The sequence below is a fragment of the Heterocephalus glaber genome, unplaced genomic scaffold (genome assembly GCF_053883595.1).
Source record: "Heterocephalus glaber isolate CG9 unplaced genomic scaffold, H.glaber_assembly_v1.0 deba00001579, whole genome shotgun sequence".
Lineage (NCBI taxonomy): Eukaryota > Metazoa > Chordata > Mammalia > Rodentia > Bathyergidae > Heterocephalus > Heterocephalus glaber.
In genome coordinates, this window is record NW_028258360.1 from 3,433,780 (window position 1) to 3,459,518 (window position 25,739).

General features: G+C 39.5%; 2 protein-coding genes and 1 long non-coding RNA gene across 39 annotated transcripts in view; 2 read left to right on the forward strand and 1 right to left on the reverse strand.

The window, feature by feature from the left end:
* The window catches only part of LOC106010580 (uncharacterized), a 129,343-nt gene extending 122,326 nt beyond the window's left edge, over positions 1 to 7,017 (forward strand). Inside the window, exons 10-11 of one of the 3 annotated variants that reach the window (XR_015443809.1) lie at positions 5,904 to 6,757; positions 6,846 to 7,017. This is a non-coding gene — a long non-coding RNA (uncharacterized LOC106010580). Of the gene's footprint in view, positions 1 to 4,810; positions 4,977 to 5,903 lie in introns of those variants that run through there. The other 2 variants (XR_015443808.1, XR_015443814.1) reach the window with 2 other exon arrangements.
* On the reverse strand, positions 1,608 to 18,529 carry Slc10a2 (solute carrier family 10 member 2). The gene is made up of 6 exons (XM_004858567.3): positions 17,978 to 18,529; positions 12,481 to 12,599; positions 8,142 to 8,230; positions 6,911 to 7,086; positions 4,801 to 4,958; positions 1,608 to 2,541 (listed from the first exon to the last, which is right to left on the reverse strand). Exons 1-6 carry the CDS (start codon positions 18,388 to 18,390, stop codon positions 2,417 to 2,419), a joined length of 1,080 nt encoding a protein of 359 aa, XP_004858624.3. The 5' UTR covers positions 18,391 to 18,529; the 3' UTR covers positions 1,608 to 2,416.
* The window catches only part of LOC101726456 (uncharacterized), a 139,156-nt gene continuing 128,582 nt past the window's right edge, over positions 15,166 to 25,739 (forward strand). For 10 of the 35 annotated variants that reach the window (XM_087193094.1, XM_087193095.1, XM_087193092.1 and 7 more), the window contains exon 1: positions 15,179 to 16,034. In XM_087193094.1, coding sequence (XP_087049220.1) covers positions 16,005 to 16,034 — 30 coding nt within the window. In that variant the 5' untranslated portion in view covers positions 15,179 to 16,004. Of the gene's footprint in view, positions 16,035 to 25,739 lie in introns of all 35 variants that reach the window. The other 25 variants (XR_015443778.1, XR_015443799.1, XR_015443802.1 and 22 more) reach the window with 8 other exon arrangements.

Consider the following 25,739-nt stretch of genomic DNA (forward strand, 5'->3'; position numbering starts at 1 on the left):
CAATAAAATACATAATTTAATCAGCCTTTCAAATTCATTTAAAAATAGAGAGCTGTCATTTTAGAAAGCTTAGCTATTTTTCTTCCCTCTAGCACACCAGGGAGAAAAAAACACAACTCACAAGGTACCGGGTCATGTAAGAAAGCCAAGTTCTGTCTCATTTATGCATCTCAATCAACAGGAAGGAAAAGCCTGCTGCTGCAGCTGCTGGCATCTGGGCCCCTGGCTTTGGGTGTGTTGAAGTTCTGATATGAATTCACAGCATGTCTTTAGTGCATCTGTCTGTTTTCTGTTGGATGAGGAAAGTGGTACTTAACAGCTAGAATGAAAGTTTTCCTTTGGTATCCTTGGAGGCCATTGGCATTCTCCACCCTCTTTCCTCCACTATCTTTTAAAAATATCTTCAGTCCATTATTAGTACATGGACATAAAAACCCACAGTATATGGGTTGGAAAAATACAGAGGGATTATTTGATTGTAAATGTGAACATTATATAAAAAGATATAAATGTTCCAACTTCTAAAGGCAGAAACCCTCATTCCTCTACTGGAAGAGCTCAACTGAGTCTCTGTCCTATAATCTTTCTACGCACCAGTAGGTTTTGAACTCAGATAACTCCAATGCAAAAAGTCTTTTGAAGCCAATACATTTGAAAAAAACCTACGAGGCAATGAAAATATCCGAATGGAACATGGACTAAATCACTAAAGACAGAATTAGGAATGTGCATGCATCTTTCTGGGGAAAGGAAATTAAATTAGATCTCATAATTGAGAGTGCAACATATGACCAATTTTTTTCCCGTTGAGTTACTGCTTCTATTTATCACATCCTACTTAAGTCTGCTGGTTACAACTACTTCCAGCATCCAAAGATTCATCTGGAAATGCCCTTTGTATTTCTTGGCCAGAAGATGTGTCCTCTTCTCTAACACTATTTAATACTCAATTTTTGATCTCTTTCTGACTTGATTTTTCTTATAGCTACTTCCTTCTTTACACCAAATCAACTATAGTTAACACTTCAACTATATTTCAGTTATTTGTGCTTTTTTACGTACTTCCATGATCTCCCATTGTATTAATTCATATACTAGAGCGTTCTTCACTATACTTCTACTGTCTTTGCACCTCCTAGAACCTCCCTGCATGAATCCTGCTGTGGGTGCTTCCTATGAACTGAGTAGCTGTCACATCAGCCAATCAGGATCTGTTTCACGCAGATAAACATTGAGGAAGTCTGCCTCTAGGGCTTGAACAGCTATTTGCCAAATTCAAATTGTTAGAAATAATTCATTTTTTTCCCTGAAAGATCTAGTGGGCATCAGTAGACCCTGGAGGTAGCACAACAGGTATATAATATCTGTGATGAGTTAAGAACCTGATTTCAATTTGATTATTAAATTTTATTGAATTCAATTTAATTATTGAATTTTATTTAACATGTCCATCATTGCTACTTTACACAGTCACTAGGGGAGTCTGTTTTTTAAACCAGAAGTCAAGCATTTCCCCATGTTATGCTACAAAGATATATATATATATATATATATATATATATATATATTTTAAATACATATTTATATATAAATAAATATGTGCAAAGTTTTCAAAACAATGATTAAGATGTCAGTGTAAGTCATTCATATAAATCTTTTTGCAATCATAAATACTGAAGAAACTCTTGATTGTTTTACAATAATAATTCATTGTATCTATTTTAACATACAAAAAGTGCTCATGTCTGGGTTCCAAGGCTCTGCATTAGAATTCAGTCTAGGTGTTAGGAAGCTCTCAGTGTTACCCATGTCACGTTAGGCCTACAGCTAATGTTGGGAGATGTTTCAGTGATAGTGGATGCACAGTCCACAGCTGGCCCTCCGTATCTATGGGTTCCATATCTGCAGACACAACCAACTTCTGCAGATCAAAAATACTTGAATAAATGTTGAATCTGTACTGAACAAATACAGAGTTTTCTCTTGTCCTTATTTCTTAAGCAATATAGTATAACAGCTATTTACACTGTATTAGGTGTTCACATTGTAAATTGTACTAGGTATGAGAAGTAATCTAGAGATGATTTAAAGGGCACGAGGAATATATAAAAACACTATGCCATAAAACTTGGAATATCTGTGGATTTGAGTACTGAAGAACACCTACATCTCTATGCATATATATGTACTAATGAAGCATATATATAAATATATATGTACATATGAAACAATATTTGTCACACTAAGAAATTGGACCACATGTCCCTTTGTACCAGAACCAATATACAGATGTTCAATTCAAATCTACACTTGAACTTCTTCCTGTCAGCTATCCCACCAGAACAAATAATTAATGTACTTATAGTTTAAGAATGTTCTTTAGCGTTTTCCTTTTTGCCTACTTTGTGAGTACTTTTTATGAGTCTGGTTGAAATCCACCATTTATCTTAGGAGAGGATGACTCAGACTGTGTTTCGTTGTCTTTATTCTCTGGAAATTCCACATCATTTTTCCTCTGAGATTTCCTGTATGCAAAATAAACTGGAAAACAATACACAGGAGGTTAAGTAAATTTCATAATCATAAGCTGCAAAATTACTTTAGACAGTGATTATATTGCATGATTCATAGAGCCATTTCCATTTTCTGTAGAGAAAATGGGAGGCTTGTGAGAGGAAACAATTGTCATTCTTGGTTCCACGACCACTTGTGGCAAGAGAGGACTGTACTTCAGGAAGACCTACAATAAAACTTCAGAATTATTTGCTCAGGGCAACTACAAGCCTTCTTTAGGATTCAGCCCTCAGGTGAAACTCCATGACAATAAGAAAAAGAGGTATTTGTTCCAAAGCTATCCTATGCTCATTAATGTGGTAGTCCTCAATAAACATGCCACATGCTATGGTGCGGTGTCCAGGACCTTGGAGTGATGGCCTTTTGTGCAGACTTGAACTAGAAGTGCACTCCTGGTGTTTCTGCCGTCACCCAGTCCTTCCTGTGTGGGAAGAGTGTTAGGTTCAGGGTGATCGGACTTCTGCTATTCTGTGGGACTGCTAGTCTCTGGTAGCAACCATTTCTCAGCTTAATTTTGAGGCCAGCCAACCAAGAAAGGCTGTCCCTTGCAAGGAAAGTTCAGTAGGAGACACAGCTGATGAGACATTGTTTAGAATCAAATGTCTTAGCATGTCCAGATCAATTTCTTTTGGACTGGTCCCTGTGCTTCTAGTAAAATACTAGTTTTGAAGCCACTCAACTCCACTTTTGAATTCAATTTGAGCTTATGGTCAACTTAAAGAGCCAACATTTATTATAAACTCTTTGAGCAGGTATTTCCTGAACTTATGCAATGATTTTATTTAACCAAACTGTATAACTTCTTTATCCCTTCAACCTTCCTTCCTTTCTCTTTTCCTTCCTTCTTTCTTTTCTTGTTCCTCCTATTTAAAAAAAATATTTAGTCTTCAATACCATCACCAAAATGTGTTTCTGGGCACTGGAAACATTTAATTAGGATGCCTGGCCCGCACCTCAGTGATGATACTAACAAAGGGGACCAGATAGAGTCTAGTATCTCATCTTCCTTGCTCCTTCAACTTGTTCTTCAATTATTCAATCTCTTTTGGGCCAATCACCCAACTGGTGAATTTACTTAATTGTACTATCAATCAATCAGTCCCCTTTCTCTGAATTGTCTAGTGTACACCACTAACAAAATCTCTCAATATGCCAAACAGAGTAGACATTTATACAATAAACCACAATTATTAGACAAGAATACAAGGTTGTTAAACCATAGGCCTGTGTCTCCTGGATGGGTGACAGATCAGTGCAATGTTTTCAGTGATTCTGAGAGTCCTGTTCGGGAAAGGAAGGCCCTGCCTTGAGACTGACCTCAGGACTGTAATTCGGAGGATGATTTGAGCTCACAGGCAAGCTGAATGCATACTGGAACAAAATAGAAGGAGAAAAAAAAAGCAAAAAGAAAGGAAAAGAAAAGAAAAAAAATAAAAGAAAACAGCATAGTACCTCATGGCATTTTATAAGTTAATGTTCACATTATTTGTGTCTTACACCTTCACTTTGTATTTTCCATTAAAATGCCATAAGGCTTTGAAAGTAACTTCTTTATTTAAAAAAATAGAACTTAAAAAGTAGAGGTTAAACATCACCAGTCCATAGAAAGTGAAATGCATAAAAAAAATCACAACTGGGTTAAGGTCAGTAGGTGGGGGCCTCATAGGAGAAGATCAAAGTTTATATCATAGCAAAGTAAAATTAAGAGCCAGGTCAACTAGCCCTTGTACTTTAAATAAAGACCATTTTTGCTTAAACTGATTCAATTATATAAATTGAGCATCTATATGTATGTATACTTATTTCCCTTATAACTCAGTTTGTTAAATATCTTTTGTATACTACTTTCTGGTAAATATTCTACATTTATAAAGTATATCAAGACACTATTTTGAGAAGAATCACCAAAATGTTGGACTCTTTGGGAGCATTTAAGAAAACAGAATAAAATACTTTTAATTGGTCAACATATCTGATTACTGAGGAAAAGTGGAGAGAATCCACTATCACTTTTCATTTAAAATCATCTTCACTAAAACTGATGAAATTACAGTTTTTCAGCAGTATTTTGGAAGTCATGATGCTATTATGGGGTAGGAGTTCTCTCTCTTTTATTCGTACAATTCACTGCCAGGAGCAAAGAATTCTTAAAAAGACCATTTTAGCAACTCTAGGATTTCCCAAAGAAGTGCATGATGGTGGTGTTGACTTCACATTACTCCCTACCTCCTAACAGTATTATTGCAAATGCGATCTGGAAGATGCTGTAGATGAGCGGGAAGGTGAACACCAGGTTGAGCTCCTCGGGGGTGAAGGAGAGCTGCACAATGGTAGAACACAGCTGGCTGTTCTGCATCCCTGTTTCCAGAGCCACCGTTCGGCACCTACCAGGGAGGTTAAGGGAACACGTGTGTTCATTGCTGCTTTGTTTTGTTTTTGCAAAACATTAAAGGCAAATATGAGAACAAATACATAGACTGTATGTGCATTGATTCAATATAGAGTACATGCCTTTATACTTAATAAATACATCATTATATAGTAGTATGTTCTAAATATAATACATATTTTAATATATGCCTATGAGGTGAGATAAAAAATAGGATGTCTTCACATAAAAATATTATTGCAGTAAAAGTACTTTGCCATGAATCCTCCTAAAAGCGTTTCCCCTTTCTTTGAACACACTTGTCCTATTGTTCTTGTCACTTTCTCAAGCACTACTGGAAGTCTTCTTTCTTCTCTTTAGTTGAGTTGTTGCAGCTACCTTTATGTCCTGAATCGATTAGAAATGTTTACTTTTTGTGGTCATTTTGACTTCAGGGAAGAGCCAGAAGTCACATGGTGGCAGATCCAGGGAGCGAAGCGGAGGAGCATACACTCTAATGTTGTTATGAGTCGGTTTTTCCATTGTATGACACTCAGCAGCAACATTTGTGACATTTTTCTTCACACCCTGAATAGACACTCATGAAGGAAGACTTCCAGAAGTGCTTCAGAAGGTTGCAAAAATGTTGGCCTAAGTGCGTTCGAAGAGAGAGGGAGTGTTTTGAGGGGGATGAATGGCAATGTTTCAACATTACCATGTTTGTCCTTAACCCCTTCTATTTGAGTAGGGGCTCATTAATAATAGTGTTCCATATATGGCCAATGATGTTCATGTTAGCCTTTTCAATGATGTCCTTGGTAACAACAGAGAGTATAGATCAGGGCTCGGGAAACACTCAAAGTACAGTACGTGTTATAGTTACCTTTTGTTAAATTTGATTGTTCTGACTGAATCTCATTTAAGCATCTGCAACATAGGAATTCTTTTCCCCATTTTATAGATAAGAAAACTCAGGGAAAGTGCTTGGCTGGATGACCCACAGCTGGTGAGCAGCAGGGGATGGAATGAATGCAGCCCATCTCAGCGGTGCAAGCACTGTGCCTCTATGTCTGACCTCACAAGGACACCAGTTTCTACATCTGCACTTTCCCTGTATGTTGCTTTAGGTGGACTTGTAGGAGAGAAAATGTTTTTACATAGTACCAGATCCTAAGAGCTAAGCCTTTTCTATTGTTGAATACCTTTGGATGTGAGTTCATCTTGCCAGTCACTGGAGGAACCCATGTGTATCATAAGGCCAAACTCACTGCTTTTGTTAAAGCTACACTGCTTGGAGAATAAGAATGTATAACAATGGAAAAGTCTATCTGGCACTGGGCAGAGAATGGTCTAGAAGAGTTTGAGAAATAAATAGATAAACAAATATAAAGATAGTCAATATCTTCTTTTTAGGGATTTGCAGTGTTTTAAGAATGAATGAGCTTATTTAGAATGACATGGTCAGAAATGTGGCAAATGTGATTCCAGGTGAAAGAATTTAGCTTGTCATCAGTATTTACAACTGCCATGGCCTGATCATGTCCTCATCTCAACTTCATACATGGGAGTTCCAGCCCTGATATTGCAGAAAGCGACCTTACATGGAAGAATGATCATTGCACACATAATTATACAAGACGAGGGTGGTTCCAATCCAATATGTTTAGCTCTTTTATAAAAAAGGAAACTGAGGCACAGACAGGCATACAGGGAAGATGATGTGTGGCAACACAGGGAGAAGATGGCCATGGACAAGCTGAGGAGTGAGACCTAAAATCAAAGCTTCCCTCATAGCCCTCAAGAAGAACCAAGCAGGTAAACACCTTCATTCTGACTTCATGTCTGTGAAAATGTGAGACAGTGTATGTCTGTTAGGCACTGAGTTTGTGGCTTTTTATTACAGCAGCAAACACATGTGGCAGCTGTTACGAGTGAAAATTCCCAGTAGGATTTTGCAAGACGTCATACCTGTACCAGGGCTGTCCAGCTATTCTAGCCAGAAAAAATCCTAGGATGTAACCAGCTATAGGATATAGTGTGCCTATCACCCACAGTTTGGGTTCGATGATCCAGGCGCTTTGGTACAATATTCCTCCAACAACAGCAATGAGTATGATGAGAACTGCACCTGTGATGGATCCGATCTGTAAGGAACAAAGACAGGTGAATCCAGCCACTGTGTCAAAGCACCTCTAGCTGCATCTGTCAGGGACAAAAGCTAAGAAGACTGCTTCCATTCGGGAGTGTGATAAGCAAGCTACCTTGCTATGCAGCTCTACCTCGAGGGCCACAGTCAACCCCGGTATGTTTTAGATTTTTAAGAAAGCCAAAGGACCTATCCTATTCATGCTCAATTAACCTGCAGATTTCCTAGCTTGCAAATCATCCTGTGAGAGAGGAAGAAGACCATGTAGATAAGAGCTTGGAAAACGTGGCTTCCAGATTCAGCTCCTGCTATCTTGTCTCCTTTGGTAAATCCTGAATTGTTCTGAATCCTGATGTCTTCATTTGTAATTGGGGATGAAAATCTTGCCTCAGCCACATTTTATGATTGTTCTGATGATAAGAATATAGATATAAACCTGTAAGTTTAAGAAGGCACTGGCACTGCTATTTTCTCCTTTTTACATTTTTACACTACATGGAGATTAAATTAATATATTATAAAACATATAGTTATTATATATTTTTTGTCCAGAGAAACAATACTAATTATCTTAGCTCACCCCCTGAGCAATAGACCCTATCATTATCACCTATATGCATATCTGTAGAGTCAGTGAAGGACAATATATAATTACTATATATTTAACATTTGCCAATTGCCTGGTACTGAACTGGCCATATGGTTGCAGAAATCAGAAACATGTGATTTGTTATCTGAGATCTCTGTCTAGGTAGATTTTATAACATAAACTCACATAGCAGAGATGGCAGCAATGCTCCATGAGTACAGGGCAGAGTAAAATCAAGAAGTGATGTTTCAGTTGGATCTCAAATGATGAATAGAAACTTGCCTCGGGGATAGGATCATGAGTGGCATCATAGGAGAGAGGACTATATGACTCAAACTTCAGGCCCCCCAGAAGGTATTTAAGTTATGAAATGAGAATAAAGCAACATAATAGGTGGAAACACTATTATTTCATTTCTTACTGTGGAGCATTTAATTGTGCAGCCTACTATGCGAGATACTTACCTTAAGTATAATCTTTGCTGTCCGTGGCCATTTGTTATTAACATACATTCCAAAGGAAACAGGAATAACAAGAGCAACCAAAGAAATACCTGAAAATGACAGAAGGTCAATTTGATCAGCAAAAGATATAACATGAGAAAGAGAAAAACAAGAGATAAATAGCCTGAAAAAAGCTTAGGCAGTATTTCAGTCCTCTTACTGAAGACATGGAACAGAATGTAGATTTACACACACACACACATACACACACACACACACACACACACACCTTCTTTCCATACTCCAATAGCTAATTTAATATTAATGGAAGAGAATTGATAATATTGATAATATAAATACTTTCACTAAATCCTGGGTGGATTTTTTAGAGTTACTTCTACTACCAATAAACTTTAGTTTCTATTTGTCAGGATTTAGGGATCTATTACATCTAGAAATTCTAGGAAATATGTCTTGCCAAAATTTGTGTGTATGGGTTTGCATATGTGTAGTTATGTATGTTCTTGTGGTATATATAAATGATATTTTATGTCTTTTTATTACTTCATGGTAGTAGAAATAAACAACTTATTTTAAAGTAGAAGAAATAGAAAATAATTCAAAATTTGCTCATGATCTCAAGGTGTTCTGAAGGTTAAAGACTTTTGGTTAAAACTGACTTCATTTATTCAGATCAACAAACAGAGGTGAGAGAATAGGTTGAAAATGCGTGCTTTAAATTTTCAGTGAGATAATATATCTGGTGACCTCTCATGTAATTATAATTCTTTACATCAGTGTACTCAAGTAGCCAGATGAAAGAGTCATACTTTAATATCACCATGCTAAATTTATGGCCATTCTTGGGACATAAGGTTTGTTTCTCTATATTATTTAACACTTATTTGTCCAATGGCTGCTTTCCTATAATAGAGCACCAACAGCTTCTAACTTCTCATTGGCTGTTTCTTTTGCAAATGTCCATATAGAGCAGGATTAGAAAGTGAAATTGGATAATGAAACTCTAAGAGGATGTTGCCTATTATTGCGATGAATTCACTGAGGAGTGGAACACAGATTCCAGATTCTAGGGCTACAAATATTAATTTAAGATGAATCTAATAATGATGAAAACATAATTTGTCTGTAGCCTCCTAGCCCTTCTGACAATGAAAGGTCACTAATTACTTTTGCCTGGAAATTGGTGGAATTAAGTCATGGCTAAGGAAACTAAGAGGTGGAGAAAAAATAAAAATGAGTAGGAGAGAGCAAGCAGATAATGGTGGAGAAAGGCGTATGGAAAGAACATGGAGGTTAGATCCTCCCGCAAACCCCCTTTGGGGATCCCTGCATTCTACTGTTTTTGGGAGGACACTTCTTTTCTTTGACCTCTAGACCACCCACTAGATTTTGTGAAGTTTGTAAGCCTTAAATTAAAAATGCTGTGGATAGAACTTGTTTGTATTCTAGGTGCACATACTGTGTTTGGAACATGCATATGATTGGGCTTCTGTTGTGCACTTTTAGCATGTTGGATCCATTTAGGGCCCCTTGCTAAGGTCCTTGTCTCTTTGGGGTATCCCAACACTGACGGGATCTCTGGCCATAGTCTAGGGTGGAAGCTTTTTCTCCCTTCACCAGATGAGGCTAGAGGAATTTTTCCAGGGACCTGATGTGGCCCTTCTTCACACCCATGGGTGGTTCTTCCCTGAGAGTGGGCTGTTGGAGCTCTGTTCCCTCATGAGCCTAGAACTGGCTTCCTTCTTTCTTCTGCAGAACTGGGGATGGAACCCAAGGCCTTCACACTGAGCTACATCCCCAGCTCTTTTTCATTTTGAGACAGGGTTGGGCTTGAATGTGTGGTCACCTTGCCTTGCTTTCCCAGGTTGTTTGTTTTATTTATTCCTTATTTATCTGAACTTCCTCTGCAAAATGGTTGTCTCTGTAGATCAAAAAGAACCAGCTGGGGCTGGGGACTTAGCTGCCTCACAAGCACAAGGTTCTGAGTTTGATCCCTGGTACCAAAAACAAAGAACAAAAAACAAAAAGGACCAGCTTGTAGTTATACCATTGAAAGTAAAACTTAGTCTTTATTTCAGTTTACACAGGAGGCGTAGGAAGGAGAAAGGTAGAAAGAAAAGCCACAGTGACAGAGAGTGGTGAATGATTCCATTGGTGAAAGAGGGACAGGAGAGAGTTGTAGCTCAACTCTTCTTTATTCACAAACCATGGAAACTGTGCAATCATTTAACCCCTGTGTACTCTGGTCTCCTCATGTGGAAAACGAGTAGACTCATGTCTACCTCACAGTGCTGTGGTGAGATTTAATGATAACATGGAGTTAAAGCTCTTGGTATGAGATACTCAAAATGTGGTTGCAACAACTTGCCATAGTGTTTTGCTTTTGGGTTCCAGCCATGCACAGGCCTCTTCCCATGCAGATGTTGTTATCTTTGCTCCTGAGCCACAGGAACATGCTGAACATTGTGCATGCCATCCCAAGCACGGCACCATCCCAAGCACAGTGCCAACCCACAGAGCAGGGTGAAGAGCAGACCTGTGGACTATTTCCAGCTCCCCAGGAATCTTGGACAAATTAAATAATTGCCCCAAGTCTCAAGAGCCTCATTTATCAAGTGATGATAACTTCTTGTGAAGCTGTCAGCTCAGTTTTGTCCCCATTAAAATAAAACAAAACAAAAACCTAGAAAAACCAACGGTAAAAAAGTTGGGTTGGAAAATAGACCTGGGCAAACATGATAAACAAAGTTACTGTCTTTATGTTTCAAACTTTTTCTTTCCTTTTTTTCCTTTCTTTTCACCCTTGATCCCTACTTATGATGATTTTCCCTCTCTACTGAGATGCTAATCCATTTCTCCTTTCAAAATGTATTCACATTAAAGGATATGGTACAGGTATTCATGTGGTAGTTAAAAATTACTCCATACTGCCATGGGACATTTTTCAGGAGGAAATGGCTATCAAGAGGAGAATATTTTAAGACTTGAATTCTTTTCTTAAGCAATGAATAGTGTGCAATCAGAATGCTGCTGTCAGCAAGCAGGTTCCTTGAGAGGGAGCCACAGTGTTTGCCGTGCAAACAAACTACATTCTTTAAGGAAGGATCAGCTAAACAGCATGCATGAGGCACAGGGAGGGGTGGCTCTACAACCTGAGTCCAGATTATACGTGCTATGACAGAGGTTCCCAGGGGTCAGTAGGAGAATCTTATACAGAGAAAAACCTTATCCAAGAAGGTATCTAGAGGATCACTTTGTACAATTCTAATACTTCCAGTGGGAGTAGGGGAGAGAAAAGAGATTATGAAAAATACTGCAATACTGATCACCCCAATTATTGTGCAAAAATTTGTCCCAATTCAGTCGTACATAGTTTGCATCCCATTTAATCACAGAAATGATCTTTCTTAGAAATGGAAGGGACTTTTTAGTCCAGCTTTCAAAACCTCCCAAGCATCCCTTTATCAAACCTTCCCTGAGTCACTGGATGGCCTTTGTTGTGTGGTCTCTTCAATGGGAAATCCACGCCCTTTAGAGGAAGCTCATGAAGAAGACATTTGTCCTCAACTTCAACTGAAAACGAGACTATTTAACGTGCAAAGGTGTACTATTTCCCCTAAAGCTTATCTTTTTTATGCTGGTTCTGTGGGAAAGCCTGCTTTTGGCAAACCAGGAAACATCTTTCTCTTGACTTTCACCTCTATGTCACCCCAGCCATTTAGTCTCCCACTGTCCTCTGTTGCCCCAGAAATAGAGATGGGGGAACATCTAGGAGCTGAAATGAATGCAGACATAGTCATAATAGCAAATTTGAATTCTGGCCCATGAGATATGGATCAACTTTTCTACAAAGCTATGGCTCATATTGGAAGGTTCTTAAAATTAATTTTTATCTGGTAGTTCCCCATGATGCCACTCACAATTGCTTACTAAGTCTTCTGTTTTGAAACCATTACATGAACTTTCTTTGCATGTCTTCAATGTAAGTGTCCATGCACACAAGCTAGTTAACGTGAACTAGTTCTGGTTGTGCATAAAGAAAAGATGGAGGCTGCCTTGTGCCAGCATCCTGGCCCTTCTGAGGTAAAGCTTGCTCCTTCCCCAAGGATGTGAATAAGAAAGTTCAGTTTGTCCTATGGGGTCAGGGCTTGGAATTTGCATTCTGCCAATAGTCATTCAAAGGCCAAGGTGACTTAGAAGCAAATTCTAATTGGGTGAAAACTGGCACTAATGCAAGAGATAAATAATGGATAAGTGTGAGCCTGGTCTGAGATCCTAGCAGAGAATAAGCAGAGAGTGTGAGGGTGACATTAAACAGTCTTGCAGAAGAATGGCTTACCGATGCTATCAAAGGGAATAACGATGCTTCCCATGTCGACCCACATTTTGGTATAGATAAGCAGGCAGAGCGGCATCATTCCCAGGGCAAGCAAGGTAGAACACGTGGTCATGCTGATGCTGCAAGGAAATGAGCAGGTTGACATGTGCCCCTGTGCTTTCCGGGGAAGCTGCTACTTCACTTCAATTCATTACTAGAAAGTCCTTCAAGAGCTTATCCCAACCAGTGGTACCATCTGGTGTGATGGGCAGAAATATACATGTGCCCAAATTTGTGCAGAGCCTGGCCTGGGCAAAATCATACACACTGGGATCTTTCTGCTTCACCATGCATTTACCTTGCCTCTCCATTTGTTCTCAAGAGTCGGAGCTGGTGTTTTATGATGTTTAAGCCAATTGTCTAAGCAAGGCACAAAGCACCTGGATGACCATTGTTGAACCTCCAACAGCAAACACATTGATACTGGTCAAGGCTCCAGGGGCCTTCATGCATCTTTTCCTGCTTGTGGGAGACAGGCCTTTTGGGGCCTTTGAGGGTAATATACATCTGGGGAAGGAGGTCTCATTGTCTTTCCGTAAACAGTCAAATTATTGGCCAAATGGCCATAGCCAGAGAAGAAGGAACTGATTTCAAAAAGAAAAGCAAAACATTCCTGCAGCCAAGGAAAGAGGCAGAATTCTTAATGCTGAGTACGTCATTGACAATTAATCAAATGTGTGTTCAGAAGAATGAAGACCTGAGAATTGTCCTGCTTAAAGCACTTGTATTTTAGTAAGGTGTCTGGCTGAGGAGGTGGATTTTGGCTTTTAGCATGGAGGAATTGCTGTCACATTAGGTGTTTTCAGCCCTGTGATGATGAGTACAAGAAGATTTTGGGGTTGTAGGTTTGGCTTGGCCTCTAAAGCCACTTGCTGACCAGATTGGGAAAACATGGTGCCATTTAGTATGTGGCTCTGGGGGATTTTCTTGACTTCTCTTTGCCAGATTTCTTTATCTGAAATGAAGATCATAGTCATTGTTGTCTCACAGGCTGAGGAGGAACCAGTGATGAGCTAATGGTGTCCGGTATGTAGAATAGCACAAGCTCTCACTGCGAAGTACTTGCTGTTATTATTTGTATGACCACAAGTGCATAAGTTTTGTCTTCTACTATAATATGGCATCTGCAAAAACAGCAATTCTTCTGAAAGACTCTTCTGGACAACTGTGGCATTCAGATTATTAGAGTAGTCATTTCTCATGGGTATTACTTATGTACTTGAAGGAAAATACTAAATATTTAAACTTCCTGAGCTTTCCTCCAAATAACAACTATCTATTCTATTAAGTAAAGTAGATGAAGATAAAGAATGTAATTTCAGTGTAAATAGTTAAATTTGCATAGTTTTGACAAACTACAGGATGGAGGCAAAGTCTGTCAGGGAGCTTAACTTTCCTATTAATCTTTTAAAAAAATGTGTAATGAATTCACTTAAAATGGATTTAAAGGATTCAGGTAAAATAAACTTAATGAGTAAAAAAAAATCTGTATTAGTAGAGCTAAAATATTTTAATGAAAACCAATGCTGGAAGATGTACTTAAAACACTTTCTGAGAAGTTCAATCTATTATCATCATGGATGAACTTAATTTAGATAAAAATAGGATGCAAAGGCAGTCCTGTACTAGAAAATAAGTGCATTTGTTATTAATAGTGCTTTGTCCTACTCATAATTAAAGTACTGAAGTTTCTAAATGCTTTTTCCTCTCTTCCTTTCCCTCTTGCCATTCTCTTATCTTTAGAGTTAGACTTATTTCCATAATAAAACCCCTTTGGCCCTGATCATCCAGCATGTTCCCTGCAGTAAGAGGGTTGAGTGGGAGGGTGGACTCCCGACCCACATCGAAGTGCGGAGACAGAAGATCCAGGACTGCTTGTTTTTAACTGGTAGAACAATTTTTAGCAGGAAGTCATATTTTTTCCTTGTTTTGCTTTTAAATTTCTTTGTGAAAACTTCAATTCTGAATTATTGTTCAGGCAATTTAGGAAGTTGTGTGGAGTTGCATGGAGTTTGGTGGGAGAACTTTCTTTAAAAACCATGAGGAAATGCAGGTTAGAAGTTGGAAGAGAAATGCTTTAGGGTTAATGGACATAGACAATAGGAAGTCACAGAAAGACAAGACAAAAGGTGGCTGTAGGTTCATTCTTTCTAAACTAGTAACAAGAACAAAGTCAAGCCACTCAAAATGAGGGTCAAACAACTCACAGTTAGAGAATTTTAATTAAGAAGATGGGAATGAATTAACAAAATAAAAATGTATTTTACTTGGAAAATTTCAAATTCTACAAAGGGCATGCATGTCAAAAATAGAAGTACTACCATGAATTTATATTGGAATGAGAAAAAAATATCAGTGCATAAGAAAATAAAAATCTTTCGGCTTTGATTCTTGGATTTATCTTTATTTACTGGAAGGCAGAACCTTTTTGTATGTCTAGGGGGAATAAAAGAAGTTAATAAATGAGAATTCAGTGAAATCAGGGATAAAGAATGCAAAAGATTATAATCATATTAGAAGTGAAATAGCAAGTTTGAAGCCTTAAAAGAAGTATATCTAGATGATACTAGAAGTATCATATATCTCTATATATAGAAATAATGCAGAGCAAATAATGCAGACTAATGTAGAGGTAAGTAACTGGGTCTGGATTCCAGCGATGATATGAAGATTCACTCTGTCAATGACCTTGGTCAAGGTTATGAACCTTAAGTTTGTCATCTGCCAAATGAAGAAAATGACAGTACTGATCTCAGAGGATTCTTTGGAAGATAAAATATACCGAAGTATTTTGAGTACTTAGTACCATGAGTGCCTGGCATGCAATAGTGCCTGATATACATTCGCTGCTAAAATAAAAATAAATGCTATGTGAGAGAAACAAAGCTTGGTTACTTTGAGGGAGGACAAGGGAAAGAGTCAATGGCGGATGTTTATATGGTTGAAGTGGGAGGGGATGCTTGTGATACAATCCAGAAGCTCAGGCACTTTGAACAGCTAAAAGATCAATGAACATTGAACTGAAAGGTGAAAAATGTAATAGTGTTTGGCCAATGACAAAGGACATGATAGGAAAAGCTATGAAACAAGAAGTCTAGAAAATAAGGAGTGTAGAAAGTAGGCAGCAGCGAAGGTTTTGGGGGAGAATTGAGCAAAAGAGATGGGAGAATGGATTCCCCCGAAGAGTCAAAGAGAGGAAAACAAGAGGTCTGGGCGGGGTGGTGGAGGCCATCACTAAGGCTGGAGAGATGAGATATTTCCTTGCTATCTGGGGACACCACAGACACAGAGGAGGTAGGCTTTCTCCTGCTCAGTGGGCCTTGGCCAGCAGCAAGTCCACCTGAAAAGTCACCTTCATTTCTCCTTGACTTGTTTTGTGCTCGTGATGGCCACAGGGCAGCTTTCACAGGTGAAAGTATTTGTGCACTGATCAGCTTCAGAAATGACCAATTTCCAGGCTGGAAGTCATCAGAGAAGGAGCTGAAATGTCACTGTCTGTATTTCAAAGGCCACAGGTAACTGCTTGTTTGTTTATTTATTTAAAATCATGAGAGACTAAAATGCAATGGCTGTCATCTGAGAAAACATGATAAGAGGAGGGAAGAATGATTTGGTTTCTTCTCCCAGGAACCACATCTAAGTAAGTTTAAGCCAGGCGGAACTGTGTGGTATTAGCTCAAGGGCACAGGTATCTGTTAGTATAGATCAGCGTGTCTTGACTGCTATCTTTGGAGCTCAAGTGGAGATGGAGAAGATAATGTTCAGAGCACGGAATTGGAAATATAAGTGGTGGATAGGATTGTATCTAAATACATTGTCCTAAGACTTAAATTATCCTAGTACTTTCTCAAGAAGAATAAAATGTTTTGGAAGACTATTGCCCACTGTCTGAAGTTTCACTCTCTGAATTTGTTTTAAAGAAATATTTGAACATTTCCCTCTAACATATACAATGCATGCATAAGGTCATCTTACATAGTAGCATGATTAACATTTTCTCAGTGATAACAGTCATTGTAAAAACATTAATTTTGGTGCTAAAATATAGCCTGAAAAAGTGAACCCATTCCAACAGCCAAATATCCGGCATCACATGTACTGCTTTCTATCTCAGGAAATGACCACATTTATGGTATTACATTCAGGTATGGGGTCATTTGTTAAAAGCATGAGACTGGATGCTTGAAAACTTATGGATGTGTAACAGTGGGCTAGTGGAGGTCAAAGCCTCCTCCTGTTCGCTCCCCTAAGTTTGCTCGGTGCCAACTTTTAGAATCCTTGCCTCTTCAGGTCACAGTAAACTGAAGTCTAGGAAGAACTTACTGCTCGACTGTGGTTCACAGATGAAGTGAATCTGAACAGTTCTTGCTATCCTAAGTTCCTTTACAGGGCTCTTCTTACAAAGACATCTGTTGCAGGGCAGATACTATGTATTTCCTTATGCAAAAATGAATACTACAAAAACACGCAGTGCGTAAGACTTGTCTACAGCTTCTGGGGAAATGAGAACGAGTAGAGATGAAATAGCAGGTTCCTAATTGCTGCTAAGCACTTGATCAGTCCAACAGTAGCATATCTACACTTGGAGCTTCTGTCTTCTGCACACAGTAGCTGGGGCTTAACAGAGCTGATTGCTTACACTACAGTATTTAATAAGCACGTGTAGCATTAACACTTGGATAGTTTGCAAAAATGTATGCCTTTCACCACAAATGAAGAATATGCAGTAAGGAAAAAGAGCCTTATCTGTTCAACTTTCAGCCCTAAACGTTTTGGGCTAGTCTCATTAATGCTACTTCTTATATGTATTAGTCTTTCTCCTGTCCTCAGCCTTAGTTACTATTGACATGGATGAACTGAGCAAACACTGCAATCTTGATTACTCTGTGGGAAGCAGAGAAACCATTTCCTGTTTATTTTATAGTACAGTATGCATAGTTAAAAAAACAACCATAAGCTTGTTTTTCACCTCTTTTAGTGCCAGTAGAGGTAAAGCAAATTATAAATTCTTCCTCAGATTTTATAACAAGAAAGAGTTTGCCCAAATAAGTGCCTTATAGTGGAACTGACTATTGTCTCATATAGTCTTTAATGCCTGGCACCTAGTTAGAGTTCAGGTTTGTGTGCTGACATCCTCATCAACTTCCCAGTTATGGCTTGTGGCTTAGAAAAGATTCCTTTTTGGACAAATTTTGAAGCTTTCTCCAGAGATAACCAGCAATTATGCAACTTCTTGTTATATAATTTTGATTTAAAAGCACAAATATAAACTACAGCCCCCCAGTGGTAACAGGTAAGAAGCTACGTGGAAAAACACTCAAACACGTTTATTCTTTTCCACTTAATTTCTTGGTCATACCTAGGATTAATAGTAGACCAGATGTACACTCAGAATGCCCTGGGGTTCTCAAAGATGAACCCAATGCAATCATAATAGTTCAAGAGATAGATTTCTTACCTTAGGTCCATGTCGCCATCCACCCAATAGGCCAGGACATTGGAGGCTGTTCCTCCGGGGCAGCAGCCCATGAGGATCACCACCACAGACTGGATGGGGAGGATGCCAAAGACCAGTGATAGGATGAAGCCCATGAGGGGCATGATTCCAAACTGACAGAGGAAGCCAATAATGATGCCCCACGGCTGCTTTATGTGCCCTAGGAATTTCTTGATCTCCACGTTACATCCCATAGAGAACATGACCAAGGCCAGCAGGGTGGTCAGTACAGTACTCATGACTGTGCTGAGAATGGCATTGACATTTTCCTCAGCGACCACACATGATGCACCTTTGCAGACAGATGCATTGGGTGAACAGACTGAAGGGTTATTCATTGTGAAGCTCTCTTCTCCAATGGCCATGCCCACCATGTTCACTGCTCCTGTCTCAGCAGCCAGATGAGATAAATAATGCTTACTTCCACCACATTAAACTTTTAAATCCTCTCTAAGCATGTGGCTCTAGGTGTCTCTTTCAAAGACACTTTAGAGAAGCAATAAAAAAAAATGCTAGTATTTCAGTTTTGAGAGGCAACATTACAACATAGTGCAAATGATGAATCATAAAAGTCCAGCACAATTATTGGTCCAAACAGAAAGTTGTAATTAATCATTTATTGGAATGATTATGAGCTGTGCACCTATATAAATAGATGTGTTAATGTTTAATGATGGGAAGTTTTGTTGAGTAATTTCAGTTAAGTGAAAATTAAAACCTGCTTTCTATAGATTGAATTGTAGGAATGGGTACTTACCATTCTCATCTTATCTTCCTTTAAATACAGAGGACTGAGGCTCTGAGAAGCCATGTACCCCATGCCACATAATATTACAAATTAGATGTCAGTCAGACTGAGTTAGAACCAAGATCTCCAAATTCCTACCTCAGTGGGTTTCCTACTGTTCCTATCATTCTGCTTTCATGTGTTGGGCTGTAGTGTTCATAAAATATCTGCAAGTTTGAGAAACTTCTAAGGCTTTGCTATGAACCTATGGGGCAGGGACACTTGGGGAAGACAGACTGATTTCTGGTGGGAAGAAGCCTGATTTCTAGAACCACCCTCAATTTCTTACACATGCAATTTTGCAAGCATTCCCATAGCAACAAAGTGCTTTACAGCTAGAGACAATACAATTATTTAGAGGGATGAACCTCAGAGGATTAGGTCAAAGTGACAGGATCTTTTTGTGCTTAGAGTCAGGAATAGGAATTAGAAAAATTTTATGGCAGGAAGGAACACCAAGAGAGATGGATTGTTATTCATGTCAAAAGTCTCCCTCATTATGGGTGGAACGCTGTACTTAGGTATACAGGGAACATAACAAAAAAGTCCAGAGATTGTCATGCTGTCTGGTGTTTATAACCCAGTTATTGAGTCAGGACACAATATTGAGTCAGGCACAGAAATACAGGTGAATACTATTTCAATTGTGATTCATACTTTGTAAGACAAATTTGAACTTATCCTTCCAGTTATTCATCTTAGATTAAGTAGGATCATCATCCTCATTTGAGATGAGAACCAGAGGGGGGGTTAAGGCAAAGAAGTGGTTCTTGCAAGGCCCCCAGTTGAGGACTAGGAACGTTGGAACTCATCCTTCCACCTTTGGGGAGCTAATGGTTGGTTTGACTTGGTAGAGATTTGAAGTCAAACTTTAGAATGAGCTGCCCAGAACTCAGCATCCCCGAATCTTTTTAAAATGCAGCTTCTGATTCAGGGAGGCTGGGGTGGGCTTTATTTTCTAACAAGCTCACAGTCAGTGGTGACCCTGCTGATCTGGGAACCTCACTGTGAATATCCAAGCCATAGACTATCTATGTGACAACAGTTGGCCTCCCCAGCCTGGCCTCCAGAAACAGCCTGTGCAGACCCACTCGTTGTGAGTAGATAAACCTTCCTATCATGTGAATCAACCTGAGGTATGGTCATCAAGTGGGCTACAGGGCATAGGAGTTAGTAGAGTCACAGCCCAGTGGCTGGGGGCCTGGGGATGATGTTTCTTTAGTCTCAGATTGAGCTATTTGGAACCTTTCCTTAAGGTAGCGCTGATTTCTCTCTCAGTCCTGGGTGTGGAATGACTGACCCTGCCCTGCTGGTCTCTCCCAGCATCTCCAGCACTGACTGGCTCACTTCCTCGACAGCTGCCTGCAGGCCGCTGGGCAGGTGAGCCGACTACTCCCCCTGCTGCTGCATATGAGTATCTGTGAGCGCTGGCTCTTTTCCCCAGGTAGGGTGAAGCTGATGACTCTGAGCAGGGTTATCAGTTTCCATCACTCTGCCTTACTTTTCAAATTTAGGTAAAAGTCAGAGAAGTAGCCCAGGATCTAGGAGCAAGTAGCCCCTTTCCTTGAGCAAGTCTTGTCTGCAAAGGACATGGGAATCCTGCAGGCTGGGAGGATTGGGATTTGCAAAGTTCTCTTACACTGAAAAGGCCCAAGACTGGAAGGAATATTCAGTCATCTGCCTCTGAGCTGAGGTGGGTCGGCCAGGTGAGCCTCAAGGTTCGGTTTTCGCTTGTTGACTGAGATGCCCAAGTGTGATCCAGACGTAGCTTTCTTGCTCACAGTGCTGGAAGAAGAGAAGAGAAAGTGAAGAGAACAGGAAGCAGGTTCAGAACAAAGCTCTTCTCAAATTTCAGATGACTTGCTAAGGAGATTTTAGGCTCCCAGGGGCAGAATGCTTTGCATATAGACAACCTGTAAATGAGCAGTCGGCTTGATGAGACAGAGTGCTACAGTTCTGGTTAAAAAAATGTGCCAATGCATTTCTAATTTTCACATTATTTTTACATAAATTTGCACATTAAGCTCAAGAGGCCTTATACTCAAGAATTGGAGTGATTCACAATTAATTAGTACCCTTAACTTCAGCTAAATTCAAATCCAGGCATTGAAAATAATCTAAACACATAAAAATCATTTGCTCTATTTATGATACAGAATCCAGGAACAGTTGGGATGCTATCAGGAAGTTGGGGTTTGGTTTCCTCTTGTCAACTTTCTTAATCTTTCCTGTTCAGATTCTTCACGCTTTGAGCTCAGACACCTCAAGAAACCAGAAGCAGATTCCTGGCCTTGTGGGTAAGACACACAAGGGTTTAATCTGACTTCTGAGGCTTCCTATTGGCTTCCATGTGTCAGTTTGGAGAAGTCAGTGCTTAATGGTGACCAATGTATTTGCCCTGAAGTTCACGTGATAGAAGATGAGCTTTCTATCTTCTGTTGTATTTCATCAGGGTTGGCTTATTCAGATCCACAGCCATCTGGGATTTGAATAATTCTGCTGTACACTTTTCTGTGACTGACATTATCTCTCTTCTTTCCAATTTCTTCTGACAGACTGATCTTTTATGAAACCTGAAAGTCTCACAATTAAAATTATTTGGAGTCTCCTGTAACCCACTTTAAAATAAAAATTACCTGAGGGAGGATGGCTCATGTATGCCTAGCTAGGAGCTATAGGGTAAAGGCAGGTAATATTGAGGAGAGGGAGGATGGAAAGAAGGATCAGAACTTACTGAATGGAAAAAAGCTCCAGGCTAGGCATCAGGAGAAACTTAGATTTTAGTCATGTTCTTTTGAAAATATTGTGCAGACTGTTAAGCCTTTAATGGATGAATGTAAATCTTGTCTGGAGAATGGTACAACCACTTTGGAAAAAGACTAAATTTGCACATGTCTAATGACCCATTCATTACAGTCCTAGATGTTGATCTTATGAAATCTATAAATTTAGTTTCCCGCAAACATGAATTAGAATATTCACAGTAGCTCCATTGATCATAGCTCCAAAATGGAAAATATTCAGATATTTAGCCTAGGTAGAATAACTAAATATATTGTGCTATATTCACATAGTGGATGCACTGGCCAGCTATCCTGTCAGTGGGACAAACTATTTGACACCCACAACCTAAAGGAGGAGAGGATAGAGTTAATGGTTTCAGAGGGTTCAGTCCATAATTGCTTGGCTCCAATGTAGAAACAACATGGCAGAAATATTTGGCAGAGTGAAGCTGCTTAGTTCATGGTTGTTAGGAAGCAGAGAATAATAGGGGAAGAGTCTCAGATAGAAAGGGACCAGAGACCAGATATAGTCAACAACCCCATGACCCACCCAGACACTTCTTTTTTTCTTTTTCTTTTGTTGCTTAAATTCTTTTATTGGTACATTTTAGGTATACAGTACATTTACATTTATCATTGGGTGCTTGTACCTGTACATGATGTATCTTGGTTCTTATTTTTTCCCCATTCCCTGCCCTCCCTCCCCCCCTTCCCTATTTACAAAGACTTTGTTTACATTTTTTCCTTTTCCCATAACTTTTCCTTTCCCTTCTTTCCTTTCCCCTTCCCCTCCCACTTCCCCTACCCCTTTAGACCTTTTCTTCCTATTTCAAACTATCAGTTATTCATTTTAATCCTTATTTACATTTTCAGTTTCTCACACTAGAGAAACTATTCGGTTTTTACACATGTGTGTCCTATTTATTTCGCTTAAGAGTATGGCCTCAACATGCATCCATTTAGCTATATATGTCTCTAGTTTCTTGTTCTTTATGGCTGAGTAGCACTCCATTTTATAAAAAACCCACATCTTCTTTATCCAGTTTCCAGTTGATGGGCACTTGGGCTGTTTACAAACTGTGCAGCTATAAACAGGGGTGTGCATAATATCACTGTGGTATGATTCTTTTAATTCTTTGGGGAAGATACCCAGCAGGGGAATAGCTGGGTCAAATGGGACCTCTAGCCCTAGTTCTTTGAGGTATCTCCATACTGATTTCCACAGTGGTTGCGCCAGTCTGCACTCCCACCAGCAGTGGAGAAGGGTTCCACCCAGACACTTCTGGCAATGTTCTTTACTAACCTGGTAGGCATCTCTTAATCCAGTCAAATTGACAATCAGAATTGACCATCATAGTGGGCTCCTAAATGTCAATTGGGGTCAGTGATCTATTACCATACATCTCATGTTGAGTGAAATAAAACAGACAAAATAAAAGCAATCACACCATTAGACAAACCCGATCTATGGTGTTAGAAGTCTGAATAATCATTGGCTTTGAAATATGGGAGAGTAGAAGCTGAAAGGTGTACAATATGCTATCTTTTAATGTAGAATAACGAGGAATAAGACACTGTTGATCATAACATACTGGGCAAAATTACGTCTAGGTCTAAGCAGACAAGAGGCAGCACCAGACCTGAGAAGACTGGGGAGAATAAGACAGGTGCAGCAGTGAGTGGTAAGCACATGGTGGGGTAAGAGCTAGGAGGTGAGAAAGAGTTGAAGATTGCCCTCATCATTTTAACAACAATTGACTCTCCTCACCAGGTCGCTCTAACCTATCTCTTAGTCACTTTGTTGTTATTATCAATTAAATATTTTATAAATGTCTAAAATCATCAAGCTCTGTGAAGTTATAATAAACCACTTTTGTTTAATTAATCCTAGCCAAACCTTCAAACAAATCCTCTTGGTAGACGGCAATCTCTGTGTGCTTTCTGTCTCCTTAGTAACAAAGAATCTTACAGTTGAAAATTAACTCATATATTTTGCTAATATTTCCTGACTATCTTGGAAATGTGACAAAAGTTTTGTTGCTTACATTTTTGACTTTGCACTTAGAACCAGGATAAGTAGTAAATTTTTGGAAAGCTAGGACCTAACTTATGATAGATTTTATTACTGCTCACAGTTCATAGCTTTCTGCTTCCTTGTAGTGAGATTCTACAGCCACACCCATTGAAATGAACTCACAACACTTCTCTGATGAAGAAACATAGCTAGTCTTAAAGAGTAGATTTCAGGTTAGGGGAACTGCTTTGACGAAGCAAATAACAGTGATGATGATGGGCCCCTCCAAATTGAGACTCTTAGAATCCTTGCATGTTTGTGTCACGTTTTCCACACTCTTCCATTTGCCATGGGAATGACAACTAAATCTGCTCCTTCATCTGGTTCCAGAATGAGAATGAGAGGACACATGGAACACAGCCACAGTTGGCCATGGTCAACATGAATTTGTGCCACAATCCATTCAGATCTTGGGGACTTTTGTTATGTAACATAACTCAGTACAAGCTGTATGTTACTGATCTGTGGTGAATTTCAAACTATTCAGATAAGTTTTTCTTATGTGTTTATAAGACTTACTCCTGTTATGGGTTAATTGTGTTCCTGTGAATTCATGTATTGAAGCCCTAACCTGTAGCACATCAGGCTGAGACTGTATTTGGAGATAAGATCTTTCAAGAAGTGATTGCATTATAATAAGACTATTAGGGTTGTGTCCACATAAGGAGAGAAAATTTGGATATAGTGAAGGCCACCAGGATAGCCCATACGCTACCCACATTGGAAAGAACATGTGAGAACAGTGGGAAGGTCCTCGCCTGCAAGCCAACTCTTGTGAAGACCTCAAACTTGATGATACCTTGATCTTGGGTTGTTCTAGTCACAAGGTTATCCAATAAACATTGTATGACTGAATCATGCTCGTCTCCTTTCCTATTGACCCATGAGCTGAGAGCTGAGCAGAGCATTCATTTCTATTTAGTGTGTGAAATCTACCCCACACTGCCACTTCTTCTCATGGCCCAGCAGCAAAGATGACAGAAACTTTGATGGCTGTATCTCAGAAAACACTACTCTCATATGACTTGTGGCTGATTGTGGGAGTTAGTTCAGTAGCACCTCTACTGTTTACCCTGACCCACTCCACTGAGCAGGAACTTTTTGAGACACTCAACTCTCCTTCCTCACATCTGAAGTTTTGTCCCTGGAGTCAGGATCTCTATTACCTTTTCTCATCTCCTATGTCCCTATCACTGAGACTCAATACCCAACACCTACAAGTTATAGGAGGAAAGGTCTATTTGCCACACAGTTTGTAGAGGTTTCAGTCCATAGTTGGCTGGAACCAAGGAAAGACAACATGGCAAAGGGGCGCGCCAGAGAGAAAGAGCTCATGGCATAGCAGTGGGGAGCAGAGAGAGAACAAAGGAGGAAAGAGGCCACCCTTCTGCTGACCCACTTTCTCAGACCAGGCTTCACCTCCCAACATAATATTTATCTATAAACTCATCAGTGAACTAATCCATTAATGAGTATCACATCCCCATGATCCAGTCTCTTCCCCAAAGCCCCACCACCCACGAGTACATAAGGCTTTGGTGTGTGTGGGGTGTCATGCAGCTATAAACTGTAACACCCTACTACCTCCTTCACCAAGCCTATTGCAGAATGTCTCCAGTGCATTCCCTCTATCACCTCATTACCTTTCAACTCCAGTCCCCATGTATGTCTTCTGAATAGCAGTCATAGCTTCCTGTCTTCCACCTTCCTCCACCATGGTCTCTTCTCCACCAAATGATCTTTAATAAAAAAAACCCCAACAACACCAAACAACTTGTTACAAATAGGATCTTGAGTGTCCCCCAAAAGCACTTGTGTCTCTAGGCTGACACTTAAAATATTCATCAGGTTTCCTGATGCTGAAACAAAAACCTGACACTCACAATTTATATGAAGAAAGGTTTTATTTAGCTCACAGTTTGGGGGAATTCCGTCTATAGTAAGTTGGCTCCAAAGCAGGAACATCATAGTGGAAGGACTTGGGAGAGCAAAGCTCCTTTGCTCATGGCAGCCGGGGAGTAGATCAGGTGAGCAATGCCAGAGAGGAGCAGGTCAGGAACTACAGACAGTCCCCAAGAC